General features: G+C 30.0%; 3 protein-coding genes across 3 annotated transcripts, besides 2 other annotated features; 2 read left to right on the forward strand and 1 right to left on the reverse strand.

Annotated features, from left to right (window-relative positions):
* Positions 1-3,516: part of a mobile genetic element that runs on past the window's edge.
* Positions 3,517-3,534: 18 nt separating this feature from the next.
* TVAGG3_0715730 (uncharacterized protein) lies at positions 3,535-4,581 on the reverse strand (the record flags this gene model as incomplete). Its single annotated transcript, XM_051243942.1, has 1 exon — positions 3,535-4,581. A coding segment is annotated over one exon (1,047 nt), but the record flags the coding sequence as incomplete, so codon positions are not given.
* A 3,960-nt stretch (positions 4,582-8,541) lies between these two features.
* TVAGG3_0715740 (cell redox homeostasis) lies at positions 8,542-8,874 on the forward strand (the record flags this gene model as incomplete). The annotated part of the gene is made up of 1 exon (XM_001316671.1): positions 8,542-8,874. The coding sequence occupies one exon, from the start codon at positions 8,542-8,544 to the stop codon at positions 8,872-8,874; it is 333 nt and encodes a 110-aa protein (XP_001316706.1).
* Positions 8,875-9,326: 452 nt separating this feature from the next.
* On the forward strand, positions 9,327-11,044 carry TVAGG3_0715750 (uncharacterized protein; the record flags this gene model as incomplete). Its single annotated transcript, XM_001316670.1, has 1 exon — positions 10,291-11,004. The coding sequence occupies one exon, from the start codon at positions 10,291-10,293 to the stop codon at positions 11,002-11,004; it is 714 nt and encodes a 237-aa protein (XP_001316705.1).
* An 83-nt stretch (positions 11,045-11,127) lies between these two features.
* Positions 11,128-13,034: part of a mobile genetic element that runs on past the window's edge.

Below are 13,034 nucleotides of genomic sequence, written 5' to 3' on the forward strand. Positions count from 1 at the left end.
AAATTCAACGAATAAGAAATTCATTCATGTTATAAATTTTAGTGTTTTCAGAAAATATGAGTCGATGTCATATTCATCATCAGGTTATATTTCACTTCATTCAAATTTAGTTCAATCAAACCCATATAATGACCATTTCATAAGATTTTCAGATGGTATTAAAAATGTAATTGATAGATTAAAATATGAACAGATTGACAATATCGAATTTTTGGAATTTTGGTTTAAATATCCCGATGGAAAAAAGATTGAAGTTAAAGATAAAGCTGATACTATAACAAAAACAATTACAATGACCGATCCGGATAGTGGGGAACAAAAAGAAATAAAACAAACGATAGAAACTGGTGAAAGGTCAATTATTATCGATTATGATTCAAAGGATTATTATTCGATAATGTTAATGCTTGAATATTAAATAGCCTTAACAAAGAATTTTTCAAGTGATATTTTATATTCATCAACTATTTTATTATAAATATCATTATATGTTAAATGAAGTTCAGTTGTTGTTCCGTTCTTTGATATCTTAATTGTGCTAATATCCTTTATAGGATTTATTTTTGCAACTGTTCCGCAGCATGAAACCTCATCATCTATGAAAAATTGAATCTTCACGTCTGAATCTTGAACATCACAAAGAATGGCGATAATGTGAATTAATGATTCATAAGGTAAAATAATTAAACCGGATTGGTCAATTAAATTTATTATTGAATCATAATTATCAGTTATGATATCACGGTAAATTTTCATTAATTCAGAATTAATGTCTATTTTATATGGCGCATTGCGACTGTAATCGTAGATTCCTGGGTTCTCGATGTTTGATGAAAGAGGTGGGGGGTATGTTGGATAAGTGGGAATTTCAACAGGTTCTTTACCAGGTTCAGATAAAATGATTGGGTCTCCATTCTCATGGTTTTCTTCATTCTCCTCATTCTTCGGTAAGTCACGAGTTAATAAATTTGGTTGAGTTGCTGACCTTGTTAATTCAGGACTAACATTAACTTTAACATTTTGAATAATTCGTGATTTATCATCATTTACGTTATAACCAACCGTAATCTCTGCTTTTGCGTTAGTGTTCTTTTGACTAGTGAAACGTCTTCTCATTTATATTCGAATAAAAAAATATATTTAAACTTTTATTTTGCTGGAACTTTTGAATCTATTATTTCCTGTATTTGTTCATGAAGTTGATTTTTAGCATTTTCATCGAAATTAATAGACCGAATATATTCATTAATTGCATTCTTATAATCATCTGATTTCTCAAATTTTCTTTTATCTGATTCCTTAACTAAATCATAAGTTAAACCTCGTTGCTGATATAATGGTTTCTTAATTAAATCTTTGAATGCTTGAGATAAAGCACCTGATGCAATTCTTGCTACTATAATTGGTTGGAATTGCTGTTTAAGTTCATCTTTAACATTTGCGAAAACTGGATCGAATAAAGCAACTTTAAAGAATTTCTTAGCTGGAATTTCAGGTCTTAAATTTGCATATTGACCATCAAACTGGTTAGAATATCGTGGTAATCCATCCGGTCCCTCTTCAATAGCATTTAATTCTTCATTGAAGTAAGAATATGGATTATGACGGTATGAATTAATTGGACCATTTTCACCTTCTCCAATGTATTGTTTAACAGCTTTTCCATTTTCATCAAATTGCATAGGATAATGTTCATTATATGCTTTACGTTTAGGATAATCCGTCATTGTTAATTTATACCCATTTATGACTTTAATATTTCCTTGACCATCAGTAACGAAAACTTCATTTATTCCATCAGGTTTTCCATTTGGACCCGTAATGTCTGCTTCGTGTGCTTCCCAATTTGGTCCGTGACGTTTGGCATATGCTTGAGCTTCTGGTAATGTTAAAACGTTTCTCATTTGTTTAACATCCTTTTGAAGACCGGCAACAATGTGGACTAATTCTTTCATTCCGTCTGGAACTTTCATAGTTCTATTATATGCACCCTTTTTGTTTGTTCCTTGTTTTAATGGAACCTGTAGAAGATTTGCAATTTCTGTCATGTTTAATTATAAATAAAAAATAAAAATTAATTATAAAAAGTTATTCGAATTTAATGGAACCTTTATTTAAATCAACTATTATTTTTCCATGTTCTCCTAATTGTTGATATTGTGTGTAAAGTTCATTAATGCTCATTGGTAAATTCACTTGATAAAGCATAACGTTCAACTGTTGACGACTAAAACCACTGAAAATGAAAAGGGTGGACAGGTTTGATTTAATGTTTGTGCTTAATGCTTTAAAGTATTGAACAGCCATGAAGAATGAACACTGAATGTGTCGACATTGAGTTAATAATTGATTAAAATATGATTTCTCATTAGTTATTAGTTTTGATTTCACCGCATCATCTAGAAAAATGAGTGAATGCAAAAATTCTCTATCAAAATTTGAAATAGAAAGTGTTTCAAATAATTCATCCCGTTGTTTATCAATAATTTTATCCTCTAATCCTTGCTTCTTGATTGTATTATATAATTCTTTATACATTACAAAGTTTTTTAAATAATCTTCTGCTTCTTCTTGTGATAAATAAATAATTGGAATTTTGATTAAATGCTTTAAAGATTCAAATGTATCATCTGAAGGTGAACCTGAACGGTTGATATAAATTAACACATGTGAATAGGGTGAAGTGTTAGCAATAATGATAATTTGTTTTAATATCGTTAATGTTTTACCTTTATTTTGTTTACCAATTGCTGCAGTGATTGAATTTAAGTAACATTCAGAATATGGAATTTTCATTAATTTTTCCTTAGATAGAGCATTTCTATTATCACTCAATGCTTCATTAATCATATCATCTACGTATGTATTATATACTCCTGCTAATTCTTCATAAGGGGTGGATGAATTTAAATCCATTTAATCAAAAATAAATTTATAATTTTAAACATTTCTATTCATCAATATTTCATCATATGAACTTCTATACTGCGGTGGTGTACCTGTTGGATGATATTTCAAACCTTCATCCGGTGTCCATGTCCAATATGTAGTCCTAGTAAACCAAACCTGAGGAGGATTTGTCACTTTTGAACAGTAAGTGTCATTTTCACCCTGAATGATTGGATAAGCTTTCACTTGTACTGTAACTTGTGAGTTGAAAGTTTCTAATCCATCAAAGAATATACCCGCTCCATCACGTTGAACTGGAATAGTGCATAAGAATGAAGTTTGGTCTTTCCATGTTCTAGCTAATGGTGTGCCATCATCATCATTCAGTGGTCTAGTTAATGAGTCCTCGTATTCTTCTGTGCATTCATTCACTCCATCTAAATCAGAAGCTTGAAGCATACGTGTAAAGAATATGTCACCCACTGTGGTCATCGCTTGATCGGGGAAGTTTCTGGAATCTATAGTGACCTGAAGACCTCGAAGCATTGGATTTTCTAAAACCGTTCTTTGCATTGCATTCTTCGGAAATGTTAACACAACATCTGTAACATTATGAAGAGCGTATGAGAAATCTGAGCTAATACCTTCAGGAGTGATGCAACCTCCATTTAGTGAACGAACGTCAATATGTTGAGCTGGAATCATGAATGGATCTTCCTTACTAAATAAACGTGGTATTGCTTTAACTGATTCTTCAATTAAACCGTATCCTGGTGTAATGCATTTATCCTCTAAAACTTCCATCTTTGTGCATGAAATAATAACGTCTTCAACTGTTGCGTCAGCAGATGTAGTGGCTAAGCTTGTAATTAATTTGGCAGGAAGTCCGATTTGTTGGAATTTGCGATCATATTTATAAACATGATTCATAATCTTTTCATAATTTTCATCAGTTATCTTTTCATAAACGTAATTTTGTAAATCAGCAACTCTTAACGGGTCAACCTGACAAAATACTAAAGTATCCCTGAAAACATAATATTTAAGAATGATTTCACCAAATGATTTAGGATAATCATCGAACGCCTGAAATGCTAACAAATCATTTACCGGAATAATCATATCAAAAGTGACATCAACTTCTTCATTTGCTTTCTTGAAAACTTCTGAAGGGTCAATATATTTACCACATACTGAGTTATCATATTTTTGAACATTATTATATAACGAATGAACAAACTTTTTAACTTTCCTTTCTGATTTTGGTTTATATGTTGCAAATGCGAAAGATTCACGGGCGCAATCCATCTGAAGATAACCAGCATCACCTCTTTCGGTTTCTACTTCTAATTGCTTAAAGCTTTGATTTGATGATTTATAACCAACGAATAAACGCATGCATTTAAAAGCGGCATCACATGTGAAAGCTTTATTTGAAACTAGAGTTGCTTTAACTTTGCGTTTAATATATGTGTCACCTAATTGGTTCACATCATGAGCCGGATTTGTAATTCTTAAATGAGTTTGTTTATCATCAAAATATGGAGCATCAGAGTCATAGCATGAACTTTCAAGTTCTCTATAATATCTTCTTCCATCATTCTTTGCGAATATTTCATTTATCTTTTCGAATGAATGAAATACATTTCCATTAATCGGTTTAGTGTTTGGCACTAAATAGTTAGTCGTCATTTATTATTAAATAAAAAATCAAAATTAAAAGATGAAAATGAATTTTTAATTTTAATGAAATAATCAACTATGGCTGCAGGATTCTTTAAGAAACTGTGGGATAAAGTAAAAAGAGGAGCGCATAAAGTTTGGGAAGGGATTAAGAAAGGAGCAAATTGGATATTTAAGAATAAAGAAGCAATTAGTGACGTTGCTGAACAAATAGCACCTAATGTTCCGGTAAGGGAAGTATTAAATAAAGGAGATAAGGTTTATCGTCGACTACAACCGATACTAAGATAAAAATAATATTTATTTATTTTTCCACTATCTACCCCCTATTTTATTAAGTATTCCTTCAGCAATTCCACCAACTGCGTTACCTGCTTGTGCTCCCATCGCCGGATTACCTGCTTTAGCACCTAATACTCCTCCTATGATAGTTCCTGCCGTTTTCGCTACTGGTGCCAAAAAGTTTGCAACGGGTTTAATAATCTTTTGATGAACCCAACTTGCAGCTTTCTTAATTCCTTCCCATAATTTTTTAAAGAATCCTGCCGCCATCTCTGATTTAATATTAATTAAAAAATATATTTCATCACTTATATTCTAATTTTTTATTTAATGATAAATGAAACCGATTTTAAAAATAAATGAAACAGAGGAGGAAGAAATAAATGAAAGTGAAAATGTTCAACAAAAAATAAACGTTGTTAAACCAATTACTGAAATAAAAATTTTTTCATCTGTTGATGAATTTAATGACTATTATGCTAATAATAAAAAATTATTTGAAGAATTGACAACATGTAAATTGAATAAAATGTTTAAAGTTGAGGACAGAGTCCAAGACCCGGAGGGTCATGGATTCAAAATTTCAAAAATAAAAGGTGTTGTTAGTTTAAAATCTATTCCTCAATCAAGAATCACCTCATTAATGAAAATTGATGATTTAACAAAAAGAATAGAAATTATTGAAGAGCGAATAAATCAAATTATTGATTTCATAAATCATGACTCGTTGAGCCCGGGTCCTTAAAGTCCATCACTGAGTTCAAGGTTATATTCATCAAATATTTCATTATTAAATGCAACTTCTGCTAGTTTATTTATTTTTTCAATACGATCATTTGAAAGTCTATCGTTTAATTTTTTCTGAAGTTTTTCATTTTCTAGTTCTGAAACTTTATTTGGATGATATTTAAACCCGTTAAATTCTTTTTCCTCAGTTTTGATCATTAATTTACAAAGAACTTTTGTGGTTGGAATTCGTTTAAACCATTTATCATTATATTTATACCTCATTAGCTTATTTTGGCTTTCATATTCATTTAATAATTCACAATCTTCATTTTTAAATTGAAGTTTAACCCATTCAGGATTTAAACAATGTTTAATTAATCGCGGAATATCTGACATCATCTATATATAGCTTCTTTTATAAAAGATAAAAAAATAAATTATTTTAAAATTAATGTTAATTTTTATAAATTATATTTTAATGCATCGTCTATATATAGATGTAACAAAAAAAGTCACTAACCCCGCACTCATATACTACTATCTGATATATCTAGATTAATGAACATAAAGCATAAAAGACGCAACATAATATAGTAATACATATATATCTTTATTAGATCAGAATATTAATTTACAAAAAAAAAATTTCAAGATATATTAAAACCAATTGTTTGTATTGGAACAACTTAAAATCTTACATTCATTGCAAAATCTTAGAATTCATCATAGATTTTCTTCATTCGGAACAATATTATTTTCATTCGATATTAAATAATTCCATTCAACACAAGACTTCAATTTACTAAAAAATTATACAGATAACTTTAGAACAAATTCTTTTTAAAAATCCTTTGAAGGTAAAAAATTAAGCGTAATTTAAAGGATTTATGGTGTATTTAGTGATTAGAAAGTGAATCTATTACATGTTCATTTTTCAAAATGAGAGGAAATGAGATTAATCTAATAATTTTCAAATTAATCTAACAGAAGCATGAATTTATAATTCCAAAGAATTTGTTAATCATAAATTCTGCAAAATTGATCTTTAAAGCCGTACATCCAAAAACATGGGGTAGCTAGACTTTTGTGTAAACAAACGCTCTTTCAATTTTTTTTGAATGAAAAATTTACCATTTCTTTTTAAAATATAAAATATCAATTATTTTATACAATCTAACATAACCAACTTGAAACAACTTTTGAATGATGTACCGGAGATATCCAACAACACAATAAATATTTTAGATTAGGGATAGAATCTATTAATATTATGTTTTGAAAATGCGGTTATTTTTGGACTTTTGTGAGTGCGAAAATCATTATACTTTTGCTCTCCATACTTTCATATAGCGATATTTATATTGCTGGCCCAAATATTACATCAGGACAACTCAATGCAGGCTATTATAAAATCGAAATTGCAGGTTCAAAAAGCGGGGAAGTTACATATCATCAAGAACAATTTGCAGAAGGAGGTCATGGATCTTATGCATCCGCTAAATTTCATGTTGTTGATAAAATTGAATATAATTTTACAGTCGGAGAAAAAGCAAAATTTAATGCAGGTGAAGGTGTTGAATCAAATGGTTGGAAAACAGGATATGGAGGTGGTTCTTCATCAGCTTTGATTGGAAATAACCTTATTGTTGCTGCTGGAGGATCAGGTGCTGCAGATCATATTTCAGGAAATCCAGGCGGTGGCGAAAATTATAACTATATTTACGATCATTCTTCTCACAGACATGTAAAAAATACAAATACTTCCTATATGAGCCATAATTCTTATGGAGAGAATGGATTTTCTGAAGTTGGAGATAGTTCAAACACCATATATCACACCAGCAGAAACTTCAGAACCATCAGATCCAACCGAATCTGATTCAGTCACCCCAAGTAATTCTGATAAACCAGATTTCAATCCTAATACCCCAAATCCAAATTCAAATATAGAAAAAACATATAGGTATGAAGATATTCAGTATATTCGATCCAAATTATTGACTGTTAACGGACGTTTGTATCATTTTTAGAAACCTTGTTTGTAGTATAATAAAGCGAACTTTTTTAAAATATAATTTTTCAATAATTTTGATATTGCTTGAAAATTTTCGGTTAATGAAGAGTTTCCATTGTTTCATATATATATCGAATGAGAAATAATATCACTGTGACATATATAGACAACTATGATACCCTTTCAAAAGTCTCAAATCGCAGAAACAAAGGTTTGATATAAATTTAAATTAATATCTAATGTTTCCCAACAGTAATGTGAATATCAGGACAAATACTAATTCTGCATAAAGTTTTCAAAAAAATGGAAGACTTTATTATTATTTTTTTTAAAGAAAAGATCATAGCATAGGAAGGAGTATTATTTTCATTATAGAAAATGATTATATCTTAACGTATTCTCATCAAAAATACAATTCAATGAGATTCATTGAATGCCTCTCAATTCAATGCAAAATATTCAATTTTCAAAATCTAGTCAAAAACAAATCTAATTATTTCAGCTGCATAAACAAATTCAAGCCATAATATTCGAAATATAAAACATAAAATTTGTATCGCTTTCAATATTTGATTAGACCTTCAAAACAATCCAATAATGACCTCAAAAGTTTACTATATAAACAGCTTTGATTCATATTGTTGCATGAATTTAATTAATATATTCGATCCTATTGGATTGCCTGTATTTTTTAATTTCAATATTATTTATAGTAAATTCTCTCATTTTAAATTGCTATCTCGATCATGAAAATAAATCTCATCACTTTGACCGTTCCTACGATGTCTAATTTTTGAATGATTAATTACAGTATAATGGAAGTATTCAAAAATGTTTTTGATTTAATTATAACCATTTCTATATTATAATCATTTTCCTAGATACATGATTTTTCAATGTACTCTCAAAAAATCAATTGGCCGATTTTTTAATCATTCTTTATAATGCCAGAGATTATTCGCTTCCATGGAGGGATTGAAGAATTATCATCAACAATCATTAACTATAAAGGAACATCGATTCTAGTCTTTGATGCTTCTTGGTGCCCTGGCTGCAGAAGACTCTCAAGATTTTTACCAAATTATGCAGCAGAGTTCCATTCACTTCAGTTCATTGTTATAGATACTGATGAAAATTCTCAAGTTAAAACTTATTTCGGAATCGAAAATCTACCAGTTATCAAATTTTGCAATGACAAATCGAAATTACATGTGGAAACAACTATAGTTGGTCTCAATATGCCATTGATCAAGGAAAAATTAGCTATTGTAGCATGACGAAAGGATTTTTTTATTCATTCATAAGCCTCAGATCTGCCAATACCTGAAAAGAAATATGATCGATCATATTCAATTTGATGATAATTAACTTTATATTTCAGAAATGTTTTTTAAAATATATTATTCATTTTTTGTTTTTAATTAAAAAATAATGTGCCATATAACTTGTATGAATCAATGTGAATCAAATCTACAATGATATTTATCCATAGATTATAAAATATATGATTCTATCTTTACTATATAGTTTATGAACATCTAACTTTGTCTTCGTAACTGTTTAACGTTTAAAATAGATAGGGCAACATATTGATGCTTAAAATATAAGAAATCTTCATGGTTTCTTAAAATTATTCTGAAATACAGTTTTTCTATTTAAAAAGCTATAACATAGCAGTTTTCTGGAATTTTCTTCCATGTGATTGCTTATTATTTCTTTGAATGAATCATCATATTGCACTGTCCAAGTGCAAAAAGCAGGCAGAAATTCAAAGAAAGCTGATAGATGTTACTGAAGAATCTATAGAAGCTTTAACTATTGACCTTTTAAAGCTTCATCCTTGGTTTTCAACCTTTATTGCAAATCAAATTTACTTTATAATTCAAATACGCCCATTTAAACATGAAATTTATGCAGATTTATATTATAAATTATCGAAAGATTGCAGTTTTTATCCAAATTTAAGAAAAATCGCTCTGAAAAACTTAAAAATACCATTTACGAGACGAATTTATGAATATGGTCTCATTACTATCAATGATATTATCAAAGATGATCCATTTAATAAAATATATGCTGATGTTATTCCCGGATATTACGATTTCTTGACAAACTCGCTTAATATTGATCACTTTAAAGTTACAAAACAATGGGTGTATGATGGATATCATGAATCAACTATTGAACATGCAATTAAATTCGATAATCTGGAAAATTTTTCAAATTTTTCTTCTAATCCTAATTTTAATATCGAAAACGCACCACGACAAGGAAGATTTGAAGAAAATACCAACAAAATTCATAATTACTATGATTATCTTTCATTTGCTGCACATTACGGAGCAACAAACGTTTTTCGCTTTTTACTTGGAAATGGAGCAAAGATAAACACAAATACAATTAGATATGCAATTGAATCTGGTTCAGCAGAGCTTATTCGTTTATGTTTACAAAATGGATGTGAAATTGACGGAAATAATGCAATTTACGCTTATAAATTTCATAGATACGAAATACAGGATTGGATTAGAGATGAGTTCAATATAACAAGGTTTGATATTAATAATTTATACTCAATTATAAATATTGCAGACAGATCACTAATGCAACCGATATTATTGGACTTAATAGAATCAGGATACTTTGATTTCGCTCGACTTTTTATTATAAGAGGCTGTGAAATTAATTTTGAAATGAATTTAGAAACACCATTAAGTATGGCGGCCAGATGTAATGATATTAAATTTGTTCAGTTCCTTCTTGAAAGAGGAGCCAAGGAATTCCTTACAAATCCAGATCGTCCGAGATATCCTATTTTTCAATGCTCAAATTACCAAAATTTCGAACTTTTAAGGGATAAATGGTTCGATCCTAATGTAGTATATCCTGAAAGACAAAGTCCTTTTGCTATGTTGTTTAGTTATTCTGATGAAAAAACAATTAATTTCATGATTCAACAAAAAGTCAAACCAATTCAAAGAGATATACATTTTGCTGCTAATAATGGTAATTTATCCTGTCTTAAATACTTTGTTGATGAATGTGGACTGAAATTAAACAAAGAAACACTTCAAATAGCTCTCTCAAAAGGACAAACAGAAATGGTTGATTACATCATTTCAAAAGGGATACATTGCGATCCTGCTAACATTCCGAAGCATAAAATTGAAGAAATTAAAAAAATTTATGAAAAATATAATTTGAAATTCGAATTTTCGGAATATGAAACAAACAGATATTGCATTAAATATGCCATTGCTTCAAATCCAGAGTTTAAATTATCAGAAAGAAATTTTGCTGAATCTTTTGATGATTTACTTTGTTATTATCAAAATGGTGTTCGTACATGCAAGAGAATCAGATGCGCGAACTATGAACTTATAGATGACATGAATTCACTACTTTAAATTTTTTTCTTTTGTTTTGTATAAAGTTTGTATTGCAGAATATTTAAACTCAATTTTTATTTAATTTTTCAATATAAATACAGAGAAGAAATTGGCTTGGGGAATTTTTTGTGGGTTAATATCGGGTCGTTATCGATTTTGTAATTTAATCGTTATCGTTATTGATTTTGTAATTTAATCGTTATCGTCTTTTTCTAAACGTGCATTTTCTTCATATTGGGATAATGAACATAACTTGTTCTGAGCTTCCAATGCACAAATCGTTTTTATTCTAAATGGATTCATTCCTACAAGTTTGGCAGAAATCAGTGAATATCATCATATATCGAATTCTTCAATTTGGCAATTTATTTAAAATCGTTCTCAAGAATTCTTATCTTCATGTAGTCAAATAAAACGGAAATGCGAAAACAAACTTTTATTCGATATTACAAAAAAAAATTATATTGATCGCTAAGATTTAAATACGTATAGTTTAAGTATATGTGGTATCATTATGTGCATATTCTGATATATATACTTGAATGATATCACAAAAATAACAGAAATACAAATCTTGAATTAAATTATATCATAGAATACAATTTTAATAAACGAAAAATCAAACCCTCTCGCAATACAGCCATTTTTAAGAGTAGTTCTTTCAAGATCTTCGAAGATTTGGAAGATCTTGGAAGAACTGCCCTCTAAATGGCTGTAGCTTCGGTATTGTTACTATCAAGTAGAAAGTTACGGTAATTACTGCCATTTTAAGAGTAGTTCTTTCAAGATCTTCCAAATCTTCGAAGATCTTGAAAGAACTGCTCTCTAAATGGCAGTAGTTTCGATGTTAACATGATAATATGAGTGAAATTTTCTTATTTGAAGTCGGTTAAAGAGCAGTTCTTTCAAGTTCCTTCAAATCAGGAAGGGTCTTGACAGAACTGTCCTCTTATTGATTGGAATACCGGTATTTTACGTTGGTAAATGCTTGATTTGAATTGGGGGCTGAGTGTTGGAGAAAAAAAAACATTAAAAAAATAAAAAGTGCCAAAATAAAAGAATTCAATCTACATATATATAGTATTTCTAGGCCTGTCCAAACTTTTAAAAAAGCTTACCACGTGGAAGGAAGAGACCAAAAAAATCGTGCCTCGGCGGCTTCGCCGCCTCGGCACTAAAAACAGCATATCATATTTAATATGTCCTTTTTTCTTTTTCTCTTTTCCTCTTTCTCTCTCCTTCTTTTCTTTCTTCTCTTTTTCCTTCTTTTCTTCTCACTTTCTTTTTGGAGCTGCTTTACTTTGAAATCTCTCATCAATTGATGAGAGAAATAATAGTAAAGTAGCTTCAATGTAAATACGTACATTGATTGGGTTATGGTTAGCGGTAATGTCTGTATGTAGTTCGATTGGAGCTGCCTCACTCTGAGATCTCTCATCAAATGAAGAGAGTTCTCAGAGTGAGGCAGCTCCAATGTATATGTGCGTATTGATTGGGTTGCTGTAAGAAGCAGTGCTTGTGTGTAGTTCGATTGGAACTGCTTTACTCTGAGATCTGTCATCAATCGATGAGAGTTCTCAGAGTAAAACTGTTCCAATGTGTAATCTTGTGCTAGCTTGTCTGTTCGATTGGAACTGCTTTACTCTGAGTTCTCTCATCAATTGATGAGAGAAATAAGAGCAAAGTAGCTCCAATGTATATATGTGTATTGATTCGGTTTGGTTAGCTGGACTGTCTGTGAGTAGTTCGATTGGAACTGCCTCATTCTGAGATCTCTCATCAATAGATGAGAGAAATAAGAGTAAGGCAGTTCCAATGTATATAATCGTATTGATTTGGTTGCTTTAAGTTGGAGTGTTTGTGCGTAGTTCGGTTAGAACTGCTTTGCTCTGAGAACTCTCATCGATTGATGAGAGTTCTCAGAGCAAAGCAGCTCCAATGTGTAAATTTGTATTAGTTCGGGTGAAAGAAGTTGTAGTGCTGGTGCGTAGTTTGACTATCAAGAAGCTCGCGATTCAAAACTCATCAAATGAAAAGTTTATAGTGGG

The sequence above is a fragment of the Trichomonas vaginalis genome, chromosome III, assembly GCF_026262505.1.
Source record: "Trichomonas vaginalis G3 chromosome III, whole genome shotgun sequence".
In the NCBI taxonomy this organism is placed as follows: domain Eukaryota; phylum Parabasalia; order Trichomonadida; family Trichomonadidae; genus Trichomonas; species Trichomonas vaginalis.